The sequence below is a fragment of the Cariama cristata genome, unplaced genomic scaffold (assembly GCF_000690535.1).
Source record: "Cariama cristata isolate BGI_N322 unplaced genomic scaffold, ASM69053v1 scaffold39345, whole genome shotgun sequence".
NCBI lineage: Eukaryota > Metazoa > Chordata > Aves > Cariamiformes > Cariamidae > Cariama > Cariama cristata.
Window position 1 is genome coordinate 27,085 of NW_009616550.1, and position 19,889 is coordinate 46,973.

Consider the following 19,889-nt stretch of genomic DNA (forward strand, 5'->3'; position numbering starts at 1 on the left):
GCAGCTGGGGAAAAAAACAAAAATAAATTAGTAAAAGTTACAATATCAAACACCTAGAAACATTTCTATGCAAATGCATTTCTGAAGTCCAGAAATGTCATACAGAGACAAGGTAGAGAAGTTCTCCAGAGAGGAAGAAAAAGATCCTCTCCTTAGGTTAGATCCTTGAATAATTATCTCATTGACCTACAGAAGATTATTATAGGAAAAATTTACACTATTTTCACTATTTCCATATTAGTACTGAGAAATACCGTATAGCCATAATTTACCATATGTTACCAGAAGTCATATACGCTTAGCTTTAAAAAACTAACTGAAGAGCTCAGATTCAACAATTTTCTTTTTCCTTTAAAACAGTTCTAGTCTGGAGGATCTCCACAATGTACAGTAATCAAGCGTGCACAGCAGAACCAAGTTGTTCCATTATTCCTCAATAAAGTTTTACTCCATATCCCATGCAGATGTGGAACACAAATCTTGTGTTAATGCTGCTTCACTTTAGAAGTAATCTTAACACTAAGACTGTTTTTTTGGCCATTAAAATTTTAATCCAAGACATTAATTAAAACAAAGAATGGGCACTGGACAACACAAAACATATGTTTGTGCATATGTACGTACACACATAGAACGAAAACAACTCAAAACATGTAGTGAAGATACCATGTACTTTGCTTTACATATTCCTTTATCAGCCTCTGTTTGCCCTACTGTTTACATAAAGCCATAAAAAGAAAAAAACACCAAACCAAGAAAATTTCCTTTATAATAAAGCTAATAATGATTTTCACTACTTAATCATAAATTTAATTTCTTTCAGTCTCCAAGATACTCCTTTGTAACTGATTTGGGGAGTAAAATCCAACCCATACAAGCAGAACTACAAAACTGAAACCAGATCTTAACCATGCTTTCATTTTTCTCTCTCATAAAAACTAATTTTTCATTTGACTTCCTAGATTTATTTTGATTTGTGAAGACAGTGAGTATCTGAACAGAAGTTTGTAAAAACAGTGAGCATCCAAACAGGAATTTCTAATTCAAGTGTACAAAATGTTCTTTCAATAACATAAATTTAATTTGATTTAAAGGGTAATTCTCCTAGCTTCTTTCCCCTATCAGTTAGGCTTTTTCTATTTATTAAGTGTTTCACTTGAAGTATTCAAGCGATAAGCTTTAAATGCTGAAAATGCCAACAGGAGAGATACTGATCTTTAAAACGACTATACCTTGCATAGGAGTGTAACAGCAGAGGTTAGCATTTGAAAAACAAATGGCAAGACAGGCTAACATTTGCATATCCTGAAAGATGAATGTGTACTAGCTAGTGTATTTACACCTGCTTGAACTTAAAAAAAATTATCACTGATATATCATGTGGCCTTTTAAAAACTGCACAACATACCACGTTTCAGGAAATTCACACGCAACAGCTTACCTGCCTTCTGACTTAAGAGACAAAATCAGATATTTAGGAACCATTAAAAGACATCACTTTTACTCCTTCTGCACCAACACAGCCCTGCAATTTAGACTGTGCAAGCCACAAACAAGCCACAGTCTTTCAAAAGTGCGGGGAGCTTACATAAATTATTTTTATGGCTAATAAATACAGGCCAGGGTAAGTCCAACAGGGAAACAGTTCAAGACCTATGCTTTACTTACCTCTGCTGTCATTTTGGCAAACTTGTCAGGAGGAATGTTGCCACATAACACATTTTTCCTTAGGTTAGGATTCTTTGCATCCTTGAGATTCGCTATTCTACTTCGTACCCTATTTTTGTATTTCATATCAGTGTTTTTTAATTCTTGAAAAATAGGTGCTTTGGATTTAAGGAACAAAACATTAACAAGTAAAACAGAACACTATAAAGGATTTACTTTTGGGGGCAACTTTTCTAAAGCAATGTACTTCTCCACTGTTGATCAAGTCCTGTCCCCCACCCCAACCAACAGTTACTTTCCTGTTCACGTCAGCAGACTTCACGTCCTTCTGAAGCCTAATCATAGTATAGTACCTGCTTAGTGCAACGTGAATTTTTGGGTAGTAGGACATCAACTGAAACGGTGAAAAGTCACCCATAAATTTATGTCCGGTTCCTATTTGATTGATTTCTAAACCAAATATTCAAACACTGGCAGATCACTAACAGAATTTTAAAACAGGTTTGCAACAAAAACAGGAAATTCCTTAACAGGAATGGTGGCTGACTGTAACAACCGAGGGATATTAGCAAGTTAGATTCATGAAGCTTAGACTATTTCTGTGCTTTCGAATAGCTCCCCCCCGCCCCCAAAAAAAAAAAAATATAATAAGACGCCCAGACCTCTGCTCTGTAACTATTCAAACATTGCTACCAGAACAACTCTTTTGAAAATTACAAGTTCATTCAGAAACAAACTTGTAGAAAATGAAATAAAGACATTAGAAAAAGATTAAAACTGTTAACAAGACAAGATTTTAAAAATAACACCAAAGAGCCTAGCATTTTATGACAGAATACTTCAGTAAAATATAATATTGTTGCTGCAGGGAAAACATATTGAACTGAAAAAAATCCCACACACTCACCCCACACACATTCCTGCATGTTTTAAGGCAAATTGTTTAGGTTGTCCTAGTTTTTTAAACACTAAATTTCTGCACTGATGTGTTGAACACAGTTTGCTATTTTTGTTTTAAATGAAATCTAAAAATAGTAAATATATAAGGTAATTATTTTTAACATTATCAATACTTTAAAAAAATACTCTTGTTCTAGATAGATGTACAACAAAGGATATCTTCTTCAATCTGAGAACCCAGCTCTTCCTCATCAGCACCAATAGCAATGTAATCATCTGAGGAAAACAAATATTAAAATATTAGCAACCTGACAATCTCATCAGTGTTCTATATCCCTGAGAACCCATTCAAAACTCTGAAACTCAGCAAAATTGTGAAACAACTGCAGTGCGTTTTCCTTTTGTATAGGAAAGTTTGATTTACTGTATACTTAGCCTTTCAAAACTTAGTTAACTTATTACTTGGAAGAACAAAAATAAGTGAAATGAAGAGCAACAGAAGATTAAAAAAACTAGAACAACCTACATCTTTCACAAAACCAAAAATTCTGACATCTTGTTGCAAACACAAGTAGTAACAAAAAATTCTGCTATACAGAAAAGCTTTAAATATTCTAATAGGCTTGGCAAATTATCCATCTCCACAGCCTATCTGTGTGTAGAATAGACTATTACAAAAAGAAAACATTTCGTACTGTGTTTCATCAATTCTTTCCATTCACACAATATAAGGATAAGCGATTAATGTTTTGCATGCATGCAAGAGAAAGATTTCATTAAAAACATAGTAATTAAATAACAGAAACTATATTACTAGATATTTTTTTTAAAAAAAAAAAAAAGCAGAGATGGGTCATAAAACATGTAAATTAGAAGAAATAGGCCCTAGCAATCTTGAAGACAATGCGACACTTGACCTAAAATGTGTCAAGGTAATTGTTTACTGGTTTTGACCAAAACCCTTACTCATAAAGACAGTTGCCTTTCCAAAATAGCTTAGGACAAATTAGATACAGCATGTGTTTTCCTCCTCCTCTTTTTAACTTGGGTGTACTTCAATGAGTAATCCAAACACCATTTCTCCTTTGGTCTCATGCAGAAGGCCATAAAACCAGAAAATAACCTTATTTTTTGAGATTGCCATTCAACCCATGGATGATCAGTTTATACGTGCTGTAGAAAGTAACACTGTAAAAAGAATTCTTAGAAAAGTAGCTAAAATTAAGACTACATAGAATTATGAATACTAAGATGCTGTATGTAACTTTCTGGTCACACATTATTTTAGAATTCTATGAACTACATATCCAGAGGTCCACAAATTCATGGTCTTTAGTCAGCTTTGATTACTGTCTGTATCTGAATTTATTCTTTCTTCTAATTCACATAAAAGAGTGAAGAGGGTAGAAGTGGATGATTCAGAAGTCTGCTTACACTGGGTCAGGTTACACTAAGCTAAGAACGGAGGAAAAGGAGCTGGGTATAAGTTCTGGTAGAAGAGAAGGACCCACAAGAAGAAATTCAGGTCATTCTGAGGAGTCCCAACTTTCAGTTTGCTCCTTATCTAGCATATCATTCACCTTTTCAGTTTAAAACCGCCCAAATGTACCAAGTGAGGGGGAAAAAGGAAAAAAACAAAAACCCAAAACAGTCAAGGAATTTACAGGTGCCCAAAGGGCATGAAGATAGAGCAATGCAAGACTCTCTTATTGCAAGTATCTCAATGAAACTTCCAAGATTAAATCAAAACAGAAAGGCAGCCTTCAAAAAGCAAAATCTGAAGATCCACAGGATCTCTGGTGTAAGAAAGGCAAGCATGTATATAGTGGCACTCTCAGTCAGAGATAAGACAAAAAAATAGCTTCCGCAAAAAGATTTAACCGAGGCATTAAGGAGACAATAACCTTCCTGAAAAGAAGTTCCACTGTAGGCAAGATATTAGATGAACAGAAGTCAGAATATGTCCCGTATTATCAGCAACAAAAAGTATTTCAACACATTCCCCTGCTGTCAAGGTTACTCATTACTTGTGACTTGGGTGAACTGGCCTATAGGCATACACACAAATGGATGTAAACAGGGTTTATTCTGCCCTACGGGGCAGGAGAAAAATAGAGTGCGAAGGATTGAAATAGAGAAAAAAAGGAAATAGTTAAACTTGAAAACACAGTCTACAAAGCTCACCTCCTGTTCTTAGAGCTGCAGAGAGCATTTCTCTACATTTCACTCGTACAGAATCCGAAGTGCTTGGAGCCCGGGGGAAAGAAGGGATGAAAGAATTTGAGGGAGCGCTACCCTCCTCCTTCCTGCTGCTGGAATTGCTACTTGAACTGCTAAAAAAAGGCAAAAAGAAAACTAATATTAATGTCTTTCCCTCACTTCAAATATGTTCCAGGGCAAAACACAGTTATTTTGCTATATCCATTTGATAGTATTCCAAAAAAAAGAACACAGGACACCTTTTTAAAGCCACTTATAGCTCTACAGTCAATACAATTTTAAAAGTGTCATTAGAATATTCACCAGGATATTCCACACAATAGAGACACAGCAGTTATTTCATTCCATTATGTGGTATATAAGTTTTAATTCTCATTTGTCTACATTAACATGAAATCTTTTCTTTTCCCTCATGGAACTATACTTAAAAAAATTGGTGAAGATACATCACACTAACATTCAGTCTGCTTACTGTACTGAAGTAGTACCAGGGTCACAAACAAACAATTAATGTAGCCTTGCAAACTGTAAACAAAAAAGTTTTCAGCTTGCACCAGGACAAATGGTTAGACGTTAAATTTCAATTTTAAAATGGCTGCTGGAAACAGATTCACTAAAACAGAACTGTATAGAAGAAATGGGCTTGCAGATACTATTTCGCAAATGTTCTTCTGCTCCTATAGCGTCACTAACATGGGCTCACTTTTCTGAGAACATGTATTTTGTGTTTACCAAAAAAAAAATGCAGAATGAGATTGTTTATTAAACGTAAAAGCTAAGAGACAAAAGAAGTATTCTAAATCTCTAACATACGCATTTACCACAAAGCTGTGACTGCAAGTTGGTTTACAGTTCTCAAAGTTCAGTGCTAGTACAGAGAGAAGGAGAAGTATTTGACAGATGAGACAGATGGAATAAACAGTAACTAGTCTGGCCATATCTCGACCTGTGTCTTTAATCTTTTTTAATGTCAGCATCAGCACAATTTACTTCCCTAACAGCACACCATTTCTTGAACAATTCTATGTATTTCATAAAAGAATGTAGAAGCTGACTCTAATATGACAAATTTGGACCAAATAGTTTAATGTTAATTTATACTAAGTGAGATTATTTGTAGAGTCATGAAGAATTAAGCACCTTTCTTCTCTTGCTTCAGGGCTGTTTTGTGAGGAAGATGCAGGCTCCTTTTTCTTTTCTTCGGAATCTTTATCAGTTGAAGGTCCATCTGGAAATACAAAACATGAGAAACTCTCTTTTATCCAAAAATAGTACCTGATTTAAAGCAGTGGTAAAGTATCTTTGATGATTTCTCCTGAACCAGTTGAAAATGCTATCAGCTCCCACTTTCTGCTTTGACCTTCTCCTGCAGTACAGCCTTCCACTCCCCAACGCCCTCCGCACCCCAGCGAATGGGAAGTATCTTCAGATATGGAAAACACTTCAGATCCTTCGAGTCAAGTCCAGCATCTGCTTAAACCAGCAGTGAAGACATGATGAAAATGCAGACTTTTATGATTTATTTTTGCCAACACTGCTGCATGAGGTAAACAACTTCTCAAACTACTGCATCAAGTTTCTGGAGTTTCTCTTCCACGTTTTAAATATAAGTTCCTACTAAACACATGCCATTCTTTTTAATTATATTCACAGGATTTCTACCAAAGGACTGAACCAAACAAAACATTGTGTGAAAGCTACTACGGTTGCCAAAAAAAAATAAAGATAATTTTCATACACTTTTGAAGGAGTTTTCCAGACACGCACATAGTATTTTCTGTGGTAGCTCTTAAATTGCTTGCCTTAGTGTTTAAAAATATTTCAATTTGTCTTTCCCATACAAGCTACATTTAATGATGATTTTATAAAGAAGAAAGCCTTTATTAAAAAGGGCAATCACAACATTTAACTTCAGCCTAGCGAGAACACATACACCCTTCTATTGTAAAGAGGAATTCAGAGTGGCTAAATCGCGCTCCTGTTTTGATTTGCTCTCTAGGAAGGCTGACTCTCCACTGCCTACAGAGAAAGGCTAGCAAGATTGGCATCGCTCACTGACAGATTTTGTGAATTCCTCTCTCTAAGTCCTTATAAAGCTGCCATTACACTTCTAAATCCGTAGACTGTATTATTGGGATAAGCATATATTACAAACTTTAAAAAGACTAGAAACAGATCAAGAAAAGGAGGGAAATCTGATAAGGCTCAGTCTTTCCCAGAAAAATGTCCTGAACTAGGTACCCAAATCTTTGTTCAGGCATCTAAAAGTATCCTCATTTCCAGAACAGCCCCATCCCTGCATTTCTCAGGGGAACTTGGTCGTATGGAACACAAAAATTCAGGTCTCTTATTCAAGCACTGAGGTTTGTGGGTTTTTTTCCTAGAGACCAGAAAATTACTGTACTGGCTTATTTTTAATAGGAACAATTTACATTTAAAGCTACGCATAAAAGATATTAAACTGAACAGGATTTTGATCTTTTCCTTAATCTTTGAGTTAAGGAATTTACCCAATCAAATATCACTTTGTTAAAAAATCATCATCATAAAAGTACACCAGATACGGTCGTACTGGATCAGACCAAGCACCCATCTACTATTCTGTCTCCAGCTGTACCTAAAGAGAGATAGCTACAAAACAGTATAGGAACCAGGCAAGCACACAAAGATACTTCTCTAGAATATTTCCCCAGCCTTCAAGAGCTTCAAAGTTTAGTGATTTCCTCACCCATTGTTTGTAACCTTGTATTCAATCCTTGATAAATTTCTCCATTAAAGAAAAAAAGGAAAATTAAACACAGTAGATGATAGACTTGGACTGATTGTCTTTAATACGCTAAAAGTGTTATTCAAAAAAATCCTAATAAAGGTATAAATTTATCAACTATTATTTATAAAAAAGTAACTTCACTAAGAAAGCAAATGAGGTTATAAACTGAATGGATCACACAAGTTCTTCTGCTATGACACCTAAAGTGCACAACACTAAGAGAAAGAAAAATCTCATTTTTAACATGCATCTTCACATGACTACTCTCTATGGCAACAAGGACTTACATGATATATAATTTTAAAAAATATTCTAAATATGCATATATTCTCTTTTACCTTCATCATTTTTTAAGTACATGCCCATTTTTGTCAGAGGCTTTAAGACAAACTGATAGATCAAATAGGTATCTTGGGGTACAGCTCCGGTTCTGCAAAGCAGCATAACCGCCTTAGAGCTGAGCTCTGCTCCAGCCCATTTACCTCCGTGTTTTTTCCTGGCACCCAAGTTGGCAAATTCAAAGCTAATCTAGGTATCTTCTGCTTACTTTGCACCAAAGACTTCGCTGTGATATAGCTGGCACCTAGTTTTAGTTTATCAAACACTTCCATTTAGCCCAGCACCACTTCATCAGAGAAGGCAGGCACCTGAGAACACCTGCCAATACCCCGAGTGCTTCTTTCCCTTACGGAGGGCAGGGTATACACGAGGCACAGGGACAGAGCAAAAGGTAAAAGCACAGCTCTCCCTACACCTGCAGACCAGGCTATGCAAGCATGTCTCAAGCCAAGGTCAAACTTCAGCAGCTGAGACAACTGGACCATCTTCAGTAAGGATGTCTTCAAAACTACAATTTCTTTAATCACTTAGAGAAGAGTTTATAGATACTTTTGTTTAATCCAGTTTCAGAAATCTGAAAATAAAGTTAACAATATTCTCTACTTGCTAGAAATATTCTCCTAAGTGTTTTAAGTCATTCACTCTTACGGATCATAAATTGGAAAGCACTGAGGAAAGGAGATCCAGTGTCAAGTGGTACTTATTCTTAAACTCACATATTAATAAGGATTTCTTATTTTATTAAAATACTGTATTGACAAAAGAACAGAATGCAATTAACAGCCTGCTACACAGCATTTCAACTATCCTCTGGAGAGAGGAAAAAAAAATTATCCTTGAGAAGCTACAAGTCCCTACTAATTAACTTATTTTACATTCAACACCAGACTCTGATGGAAAGGAAGAATGACAGCTAATGGGAACTACAACCAGCCACAGAAATTCTAACAAAGTAGGAAGGAAAAAATGGCCCTTCTGTGAAAGATATTTGAAAATTCCAATGAGCAAGTGATTCACATCAGGAAGTCTACAGAACATCATAAATATTTATATAATACAAATTACAAGTTGCTTTAAAGAGGCACAATTACTTTTTCAACTTTGCACAGCTACTAGAACTCACCAAAACTTTTTTTCAGAAACAAACTGAAATTGTCATCAATTTTAGGATTGAAAACTGTAACTTCACAGTTTTAGCTACTGCTGCTTCAGAAGGCCATAAAAAAACCCCATAACTTTAAGCCTTTTTTTTTTTTTTTTAAATAAAAGAAGCTAATTTATATCAACGCTTCTTCTTTACAATACAAAGAATATGCTAGTGACATGAATTCACTATTAGCTACTGGAATAAGACTATCAAATTCTGACTACTGCACTGCAGTTTCTACCTGGGACTTGCAATTAATTTGAAAGATACTTCCAGCTTTTCCAGTGAAATAATCTCTCCAGGGTCAAACATGACATGACAGTACTCTTTGTTAACAGAACAAAATTTTTAATGTAATAATATATGGCCAGATAACATAATTAATCCACATGTTAGAAGCCATTAACAGTTTCATCGTAGATTTTTCTAATTATAATTGTATTACAACTGAACTGAAGACATTTGCTAGTAACAAGAAAAAGTTTACAAAAATATAAAGATGCAATGTTATTCATTTATAACATTTAACTTTAAATTAAGAACTTTTCTTAAGTAAGAATTTTTCAGAAATGTTAATGAAAGGTGGCTAGTTATTCCCTGGAAGCATATGAGAATTTAATTTAGTGGGTTATCGTATGTTACTGATTCAGCTATCACCACCAAAATTTGGAAAGTTTTCCAAGTATTCAGTTTAAATAAGTTAAAGGAAAGAGATATGAGAACAGGTAACAGATGGCATAGTCATTAATTTAACAACGAACCTCATATTTTATAATGCTGTGGGCCCCATTTTCCAGACCCTGACCAAAATAATCTTGGGACGCACAAGCAGCTACACTTGTCAGCAACCTCTCTGCAAGATGGAGTAAGACATGAAGGCAAGATCAGAAAAGCTTCTTCCTAGTAGTAGCACAGGGAGGAAGAATATCTAAAATCTAGAAATAAACAACAAAATTACAAACTGTTCCCCATTTTAAAGATTTTTTTTTAATTGTAAGTAATAAAAGAGTATGACACATGAACTTCTTTGCTATACATTGTTTTTTCTCCTATACAGTATGATATAATTTGCATCATGTGTTATCTCTCCATTGATAATCCTAACAAATTATAGATCTACTAATTGCACATGGAACAGTTCCAAATACACTTTTGACAGGAGGTGATTTCCACAGCTCATACTTGATATAGAAACAAAACTACTGAAATTATTTTTGTACTTGACATCTTATAAGAGATAGGTACTCTTCTTATCAATAGTAAGTAATACTCTTAAACACTATTAGACCGTAATTTAGGAACTTGTTTTGTCCATAACAATTTTTTTGAGCAAAGCCAGTACGTTACTAGATGTCCTTGAACAACTTTACCTAATGACAGCATTAACATACCTGTAAAATAGTCCTAGACTGTATCAGCTTGCTCAAGTAGAATTAAATCCAGGTTCAAAATAACAAAGGATTATATGAACAAAGCAATTTGAGTAAAACACTTCCATGAAGTCTGGCTGGTGTTATCTTCTCTTGACAACATTAAGCACTTAAACATTCTTTTAAAATAAAATTACTCAGGCATGCACTTTTTTGAAATAGGCATTTCAAACTGTTCATTGCCCCATTTTTAGTTTTTAATATTGGCAATAGATGATCACACTTGCACTTAATGTTAAGATCACTGTCCAATCATTTTACATTTCCAGTTCAGTGCATAAACTTACTGGAGTTAAGTTTACTTACTTAGAGGTGTGGACATTCTTTTTCACTGTATACTCTTAGCATTCAGTAAGTAATTATTTGTGACATAGAATGTTAAACTCCTTACAGATTTTGTTGTTGTTGTTTTTTAATATAAAGGAATACTCCTCACAACCTAAATGGGTATGCATAGATTCATTATTTGCACAGTATACTCTATATATTCAGCTAGCTGGCAAAACAATTGTTATTTGCAAATCCCATGTTATAACTGAATGGTATTTTATTCTGCGAGCCAAATTTGCTTCCTTATGTAAGCTGTGACCAACTCGGTTGTGTGGTTTAACGTTCTTACAGCAACATCTGAAAGTGACCTTTCACTGTAGCTCACTCGGTGAGCCACTTCAGACAACATCTGCAAGCCCCTTGCTGCGCAGTTTCCGATCCCCCTGAAAAACCATTGGTAACCTGGCATGGTTCTAGTCAAGCCATAAACATCTGGCGATTCACAACCTTACTTTGATTTCTTCTCATGTTTCCCATGCGTTCTTAAAACACAAGTTCCGATAGCACTAAACTTAAACAGTACATGCAGCCTGAACAGTCAACAATTCTTCCCTAAATTCAAAATGTCATTTATAAAAATAACTCACAAAGACTTCAGATCTCTGAGTACAACGCTTGGTACGATTAACAGCTGTCCGCTTCTGTTGTCATCTTTGATCCGTACCATTTTACATGCACTATAAACAGCATAATCGAAATTGATTTCTCAAGCAGCTCAACATACGGTATTTCGTATTCTTCCAAGAAAGTCAAAACTAATGATAAAACAGAATAAGAGTACTTTGTAAGATTCCCACCCATACTTCACGCAGCCCAGATACCCTATCTTCCACACTTACAAGATTTTAAGTTCTAATGAATTACTGAGCAGTGAAACGAGAGGTGAAACATTTGCCCTACTATGCTTTATTGTAAGGTCCACATTACCATCAAGGAGATTTAACTACGTAAGTTTTGAATACAGGCAGTGCTGTATTTTCAGAAATACTTTGATTTTATATAAGGGCACAACCACAACTATACTAGACCTGGCACACGCAATAATATCTGCCCTGTAACAAAAATAAGAGCATGAACAAAGGTTGCATACCGACTGCCTCAAGAAGAAAGTATTCTGTTTTGATTAAAGTCAAATATTTGCTATTTACTTTCCAGTTCCTCACATGTTTGACTTGAGCAGATGCAAGAAGCCTTAGGTAGAGTCTCCCAGCTGTCTTAAAACAATCTGAATGCAGCAAGTCATCAAAAGGGGAAGGTCCACCTTGCCCCAGCTGTATGTTACTGCTGCAATCCCCATGCAGCAAACAGTACCTGCAAACAGGCTGGACCAAAAAACTGATACAGTTGAAATTTAAGCCAGAAGCAATAAACAAAACAGTTAGTTTCCAACCGGTCAGTTCCAAGCTCTGGTCTCCTGGATAGCCATTTGAGCACCAGTTGTAGCACAGGAGGGAGTAAGGAGGCACCCGCGCAGAAGGGGAGCTGGGACCACCCTTTTCAGCAGCAGCCTACACCCAGATCGAGCTGCCACGACCATCCCACACCACAGTCTTATTCCAGACTTCTACAGCACAAACACCCTCCCGTCCTCGGGTAGGAATAATACTGCCCGTGTTTGACAATGTTCGAACACTTAAAGATCAGCCAGCTGTAAGCAAGAATACATTAAGACAAGGTTGACTGACTGAAGATATTGTGTTAAAATAAAAAAAAAAAAGACAGGACTATTTTTACTGTCTTGCCAAATAAACACAAGTCCTTTGCTCAAAGAACAGCAATACTCAGAAGGGTTAATCCCCACCCCCAAAAAAGAAAATCAGCATCTGAGGGCACTCCCAAAAGTTGAGAATTCTGTGGGGAAAAAAGAGTATTTCTTCTACTTTACTGCCTAAACTAAGTTGCAGTATCAAAAATTTGAACTTCAGAGAAAACAAACAAACAAAACCAAAAGACACACAAACTTTGACAAGGCCTTTTTTTTTTTTTTTAAACCTAGATTAATAACTTGAGAGCTATGTCACTCAATCCAGCTGCTGCTTTCAGAATTCTTTAGAGTAACTCAAGTTAATATGCAAGTCCATTTCTCCATTTGTGTATCTTACCACTTTTATGCATTGGATATAATACAGTAGGACTTCTAGTTCTCAGTGGAAATTTACACATAAAAAGTACATAATTTTCACTATTTACCAGCGAACTCTGATCAGATCCTTTATAAAGTATGTATTTAATTTATAATAAGTCATTATCACAATGTAAAAAGTATTTTATCAGCATATCTAGTATTATCTAAATTTAATTACTAAAACTAACCTAATTAGTATTATTTAATTTTTTTAAGGCAGGTTAAAAAAATATGTCTGCTGTAGAGGTTGTTGCTTCTTACTAGATTATAGAAGTTGAAAGCTGTGACAAATTGTCCATTTCTACATACATATACTGTCAGATGGATACAAAGTCATTTCTACACCATTTACAAGAGAGTAATAAAGTATCTGCTAAAATTCTTCATCGTTCATAAAAATGAGGCTAACTTCAAATGGCAAGGGACTCTAAAACCTCCTGGTATTTAGCATATTTTTCTAGACAGAATGGCAAATATTTAAATCAGTAGAAAATAAAATAAACTGTTTTCTATTTCAAAATTTTAAGCTTCCTAAGTCTCAGTTTACCTAAAATTAGATACAAAGAAACCAAATAGAGTACAGCACAGTATATAAACAAAAATATCTAGGCACAGTTTGAGATTTGAGTGTTTTCAAATACATTAAAATTAAGTACTCCAAATTCCTTTGAATAAAATCCTGCTAACAGAAAGCTTTCAGTAACTGCATTCATTGTTTTAAGGGAAATCAAACAAAAAGTATTAACTCGCTAATTAGTAAGTTGTTTAAAACTATGAAGGTTTTCGAAAGTGCCGATCTACTTCTCACTACCTGTAAGTTCTAACAGATTTTTAACATCAATTTTTTACTGTTTTTTTCTCTTCACCAATCACTTTATAACCAAACTTCAAAGCCCCCACACTCTCATAAGAGACTTTGCACAAGCTCTTCAGAGTACCTGTTATATTTACCAAAGGAAATAGTCAAGAACAGGTTCGTTAGTGCTCAGTGCTGCAGTACAGTCACTCTAGCTCAACAGCAGGCAACAAGCCTTCAGAAATGAGTCATGTCACAGAAGCTGGCTTCCTCCTGCTTGCCAGCCTCAATAAAAATACATTAACTTCTTCTCTGAACACACTTTCACAGTAACGCACTGGTGATACTCAAAGAGTAAAAAAAACCACTACATCAGTGCAGAAAGTTTCAATACTTACACAGGAGCACAAATATATCTAAAGCAAGGCGCTGTCAAAGATCTGCATCAAGACTGCATACAGTTAAAACATGCAAGAACAGGGCGGGGGTGTGGGGGGGAGTTTATGTCACCATACCTAACAGTTTCTTCCAAGACTTGATAAGAGATTTTGCTAAAGATGTAACTTCTTCATCTGTGCTTTGCTTGCGTATCGCATTCACTGACATTCCAATTCTGGTAGACTGCAACAGAAATAAAAATATACACTATAATAGGTGAAATGAAGACAATTTCACAAGTAAACATATATAAAGTTGCACTTTGACTTTTTTTCCTAAAGTATATTTTTTCTTTGTTTTTGTGGGTTTTTTTTAAGACTATCAGGATGAAATGCTGCAAGCCTTTACAAAACTTATTTTAACACAGACATTTTAAAAAGAAGTAGAACAGTATCACCATTTGTCTCCATCACAAAAGTTTGGGGGGAGGGTGGGCAGGAGGGTCAGCGGGAGTCAATCAGAAGATTTTTGCTCCCGAATCATTTCAAAAAGCTCTGCAAAGCTACTTACCTAAACTAAGTACTAAACATCTCACGACATGACAATCAGATATGCATCTTAATGTTATATAAATTTTTTAGCAAAGGTTCTAGCCTCAAAACCTTATTTTTCTGCGAAGCAATGACTGTATTTATATTTAGGCACGATCAGAAGCTTGGCAACTGCTTCGCTGACTTCATACTCTTAGAATTCCCATTTAGTGGCTGTGGAAGAAGGTGTAATATCAGTTGGGAGTGGCTTCTTAGGTTCCTAATAATTTTGGCATAACTGAGATTCTTTAAAATCTGAAGCACAGAGGGCTCTGCTTTTAGGTGGAAACGGCTGAAGGCCAAGACAGCGAGAGGTTTAAAACCTTCAGCACTACTGCCACCTAGAGCGAAGAGGAGGTAACGCCCAACCCACTCCTTTAACGACTTGGAAGATGAGGACATAAATTTAGCTGAAGAGCAACAACAGTGTCATTTTAGAAGACTTCTGACTAACGTGTTAATCTAACAAGTAGAACATTTTCCCACATTTCTAGTTTCACAAGAGGAGAAAAGCGTTTAACAATACAAGTAAGTATTTTATTAACATTTCATATTTTGACTGATGACTAAATTTTCAAATTGTTCTTCAAGTTGCTCATTCTGTTGCGTTTACCATTTATGGGACTCACTAAATATAAATTGTTCTACTTACTTTTGCAAAGTTCATCATAAATTTCCTTCTCCTTTAAAGGAAATTTTAAATCTTTGTGGCTCGCTACAAATGGAAATGATTTGTTCCTGTAAATTACTCCTTACAACCCACACAACACTTTTTGGGGCATCATGGATGTGCTAAATGACTGGAAATGTACTGAAATATTGAGCAGCTATTTCAGCAAAGAAAATACACCAAATAACCTCAGGTCTGAGCATCAGCTCTAAACACGTATTTTGGATTAAAGTAAACAGATGGTTACTCACCTGTAACTAAAGTGTTTCAAGGTGGACTCTGCTCACTCAGACTAACAGTACTGGCCAACTCTCTTGACATTTTAAACACATACTCTCGACATTATGTTCACACAATAAAGAATAACATGTGGCTGGAACTCCATAAAATACTCATCTGAATGAGAAGAATGTATCTACAAAAAAAACCAACCCTCCATTGATAACTGGGCACAACCACAGCCTACTCTCACCAGCAAAACGAAAAGACACCAACTTACAGACTGACTTAGGCAAGTAAAACTCAAAATTAATCAGATTAAATTAATTTCTTCTTCTGATCACAAGAGAAACAGATTATGGTAACTGTCTAAACAGCCAGCTTTAAGGCAGTACATAAACACAGTTCATTTGTTTGTTTTTATAGAGTACTTGATCTGGCCTCACCTAAAGAGAGGGGAAGGAATGATCTATCAATTTATTTACCTGCAAACTGACACAGGTAATCACAAAAGATGAGTGTTATATTCGCAAAATGAATGTGCTTTAGTGACAAACCAGCTGTCAGCATTTGACACTTCCTCAGTCTTCCAGCCTCCAGAGCTGTTCTTGTGAGAGCCATTTGAAGTGGAAAACTCCGATATTTTTCCCTAGCCCAGGGTAACCTGTGGAATTGCTTTATCTCTGTGCCAATTTAAAGGTGTACAGGTATACGAAAACCTTCTGCGCCCTGTCCAAAATACATTTAATGGATCATTTTTCCCCACTTCAAGTTCTAGAGCACTCTTCATCTGCCTTCTGAGAGCAAAGAGGCTCAGAGACAGCGTAAGACAGCTGTTGTCACCCCTGAAGCATTCAAGCTGTAGGCCAAGCAGCCTTCAGTTGGTACAAGTAATAGTTACCATAAGTAACCTAGGACTGAACCCAAAACAAAGCATACGGTGGCAGCTACTCTTCTCTAAACCAGACCTAATGAGAAAATGTAAGGAACATAGTTGGGGAAGAAAAGCAACTATTGAGGCAAGCAGAGGTGTCACCAACTTTAAAGTGTAAGAGTATGAGGACAGAGAACTGGTGAGCACCTGGACCAAAGCAGAGCCAAATCAAGCCCTGAATAACAACCACCTCCAGGTCCCCAGGTTTCCCCGGCTTGCCAATGAACCGGCAGTAAGTCATTAACAAGGACTGTACCGCACAACCTAGTTCTGCATAGGTGTGGGTAATTTCCAGTAAAACCTGTTTATTAAAATAAAGACCGTCTGCCTCATTGCTTAGCTGTGCACTACCCACAATTAGCACCAGGGACACGATGCCTTTAATACTGTGCGGCTGCTAAACAGATTTGCAATTCTGACCACTGGATAAATCACGTGTGAGAAAAGCTACTGGCTCCCTGCCTAGCTGAGCAAGGATCAGCTTGCTTACATAAAACTTGTTAGATATGACACAGTCATATTATTGTCTATAACCACTCCAGCTTTCTGTGACAAAAATCAGGCGAGAAAGACATAATACGCAAGCGTAAGTCCAGATTTCTGATGTGCACCTTCCTATTCCACATACCTGTAAACTGTTCAGAGGACCCTGCCAGTTCAGCCTGAAGCAACAGTCATGTTACAGGAAAAAATCATCACTTCTCTTATTACACAGGATAATGAAACTATCATATCAGCCAGTAGTGCTTTTCTCAATGTAGCCAGCTTTCAAAACTGCTTAAAAATGTGTGTGGAAGCATGCTTTTCACTTGTGTCCTGTGTTTCACCAGTTCAAACACATCAACAGGTATCTCATTCTACATAGAGGAAGTTAGTGCTCCTTCTTTCTCATGATCATCACCTTTCTTGACATTATTAGCACACTAACGATCCACTACCAGAGTGATGCGTATGATTACTTTGCATTTCAGCTGTTGCTCCGGGTCCTCCATTGCTTAAGCAAATTTGGGAGACTAACATAGAAAATTTACAGCTGACTTTACATATTTATAAAACTCTCAACAAAAATAATGTAAATTTGAGTCTAAACATGTTGCTAAATGCAGTCTCGTGCAGTGGAACTGTTCTGAACACAGCAGTGGATATTCAAGAAAAACTTCTTAACTAAGCTACAGTCAATCTACTACGCAAGAGTATGCTAAAATACCTGATCCCTTTAGACCTGCTGTAACACAGAGAAATCGTCTTTACAAACACATACAGTGCCTGCTCCAATACAGATTAAAAACAATCTTTTACTGCAAATATTATTTCACTCTAAAAACACGAACCTGTCATATGGATGGGAATCAATAAACTTCTTTCAAGTAGGATAGAAAACTGGACAGAATATGCAACCCTGTATAAATTAAGTCAGGGTCACACAGGTGCCCTAAAAGGCAGACAGTTGAGTTTGTTTGTACCTAGCAAGATTAAGAGGAGTCCTCTGTTGACAACATTACTAAGTTTTCATTGCAACTAAAAAAAGAACGTTATCTACTTGTACATTCTTCAGATCCTCACAGTTCTAGGGTAAAATTATTCTGCTGTTCTGTGTAAAGTTTCTCCTTCTAGTCGCATTCTTCACACTAAGCAGAACAGGTTTGCATAGCAACATTTACAGAATTTCCGGAGCACTTGCAAAGAGATTTTTCATTCTAAAGGCAAAAAACATTATTACACAAATACTTTGTATTAAGACCTGCACAAAGAAACTCAAAAGAATCAGGTTAACAGAGGGTTTTTCTGGGTTTTGTTGTTGTTTTGTGTGGGGCATGAGGGTTTTTTTTCAAAGGGGTTCTGTTTGGTTTTGTGGGGTTTGGTTTTTTTTTTAAAGGTGGTTGGACATAAGGGAGAAGGTTGCAGTGTCTTATCAGCCATGCTTATTCATGCATGAAGGTGACAGCTTCAAATTCCTATTTTCTGTCACAAACAGTATTAGTAATAATGTACTATTCTATAATAAGTACATTCTGCAAATATATAGGATGTATACATCAAGAATAACATTGCTGCTGACACTTAAGGTTTGAACTTTATAGCTAATTCTGTATCTGTGACCATTAATTGTCACTTAGAAAAAAGTTACTTTTCAATCTTTTCCAATTTAAGTGGCAACCACAGCAAATCAGGTCTTACGTTTACCTCTGCCATTTGAAAATTTTCACAGAGATAGGAAGTATCTAGTTACTTTGGAACAAAATTTATTCACTGATGAATTACATGACAAACTCTGAAACTTGACATGCAAATAAACTTCACTGAGTTACTTTTTGAAAGAATTTATAAATATATGAAAGACTACGTTAGAGATGTAGATGTAAGCAAAATTAGAAAGAATACGCATGCAAGTGAGAAAGATTGTACCACACCATCACTTCTGCCTAGGGGAGTGAATGGGGAGTAGTAGTAGCATAATCACCTTAAGAAATACACTACTTGGCGTTATGGTGGAGGGAGGAAATGGTCAAATACAACTTGCCTGAAGGTATGAATTATGCTTCTCCTCACTTACAATCCAAAATCAGAACCACAGAACTAACTATATAAAGAAAGAAGGTATCAGCTGTAATCAGGTGCATTCTCCTTCAGAAGGAGGGAAACACATCACATTTGTGTTAGTAAGAACCTAAGATTATATGTAAGGCAAGCTTATAAGCAGCTCTTAAAAAGTCCACGACAAAATCCACTATTTTCAACTTAAACAGAAAGATAAGCTTTAAGAGCTTGCTACTGGAAGAAAACATCTTAAGATAAGTGCCCTAAATGAGGGTGAAATAAGACTAGTTACCCTATAATAACACTGATTCTTCCCAGGAGTTTCTACATAAGAATCTACTTTAATAGTGCAGCCTTCTTCCAAATTTGCTGGCTTCACCTTCATCATTATGGCATTAACATTTGCAACATAAGAACAATAAGAAAATCATACCTGTAACAACTCAAGGGTCATGGGAATATTCTTAAGCTCCTTCAATAAATCAAGAGCTCCAGCCTGCAAAAAAGAAAAAGGAAACAAAAAAAACAAAAAAATGAAACAGTCAATTTCATAGCAATCAGGTACTTTAATATCAACAATGTATTCTTATCTGCCTTCAAGGTCCCAGACTGGATTCAAACCACCAGCTCCCAATTTATCCACAGAACAACTCTAGGAGAAGGAATGTTCTGCTTCACAAACTCTAAGCATTAACAGGCCTTAACTCAGAAATGAAAGTATTCACTCAAAGACTAGAGAGGTTTTATTCCATACAATTCAAATGCCAGTTAAAGCATTCTGTCAATTACTACTTAACCAACACACATCCTCAAGAAAACAGCCTCAAGGGTACTT

At 36.0% G+C, this 19,889-nt stretch overlaps 1 protein-coding gene across 1 annotated transcript in view; it reads right to left on the reverse strand.

The window, feature by feature from the left end:
• Window positions 1-19,548, reverse strand: part of TCEA1 (transcription elongation factor A (SII), 1) — a 22,595-nt gene extending 3,047 nt beyond the window's left edge. The window contains exons 1-6 of the mRNA XM_009700203.1: window positions 19,488-19,548; window positions 14,241-14,346; window positions 5,929-6,016; window positions 4,753-4,901; window positions 2,788-2,844; window positions 1,669-1,823 (exon numbers count right to left, since the gene is read on the reverse strand). Of these exons, the coding sequence (XP_009698505.1) occupies window positions 1,669-1,823; window positions 2,788-2,844; window positions 4,753-4,901; window positions 5,929-6,016; window positions 14,241-14,346; window positions 19,488-19,508 (576 nt within the window). The 5' untranslated portion in view covers window positions 19,509-19,548. The remainder of the gene's footprint in view (window positions 1-1,668; window positions 1,824-2,787; window positions 2,845-4,752; window positions 4,902-5,928; window positions 6,017-14,240; window positions 14,347-19,487) is intronic.
• Window positions 19,549-19,889: the final 341 nt, after the last annotated feature.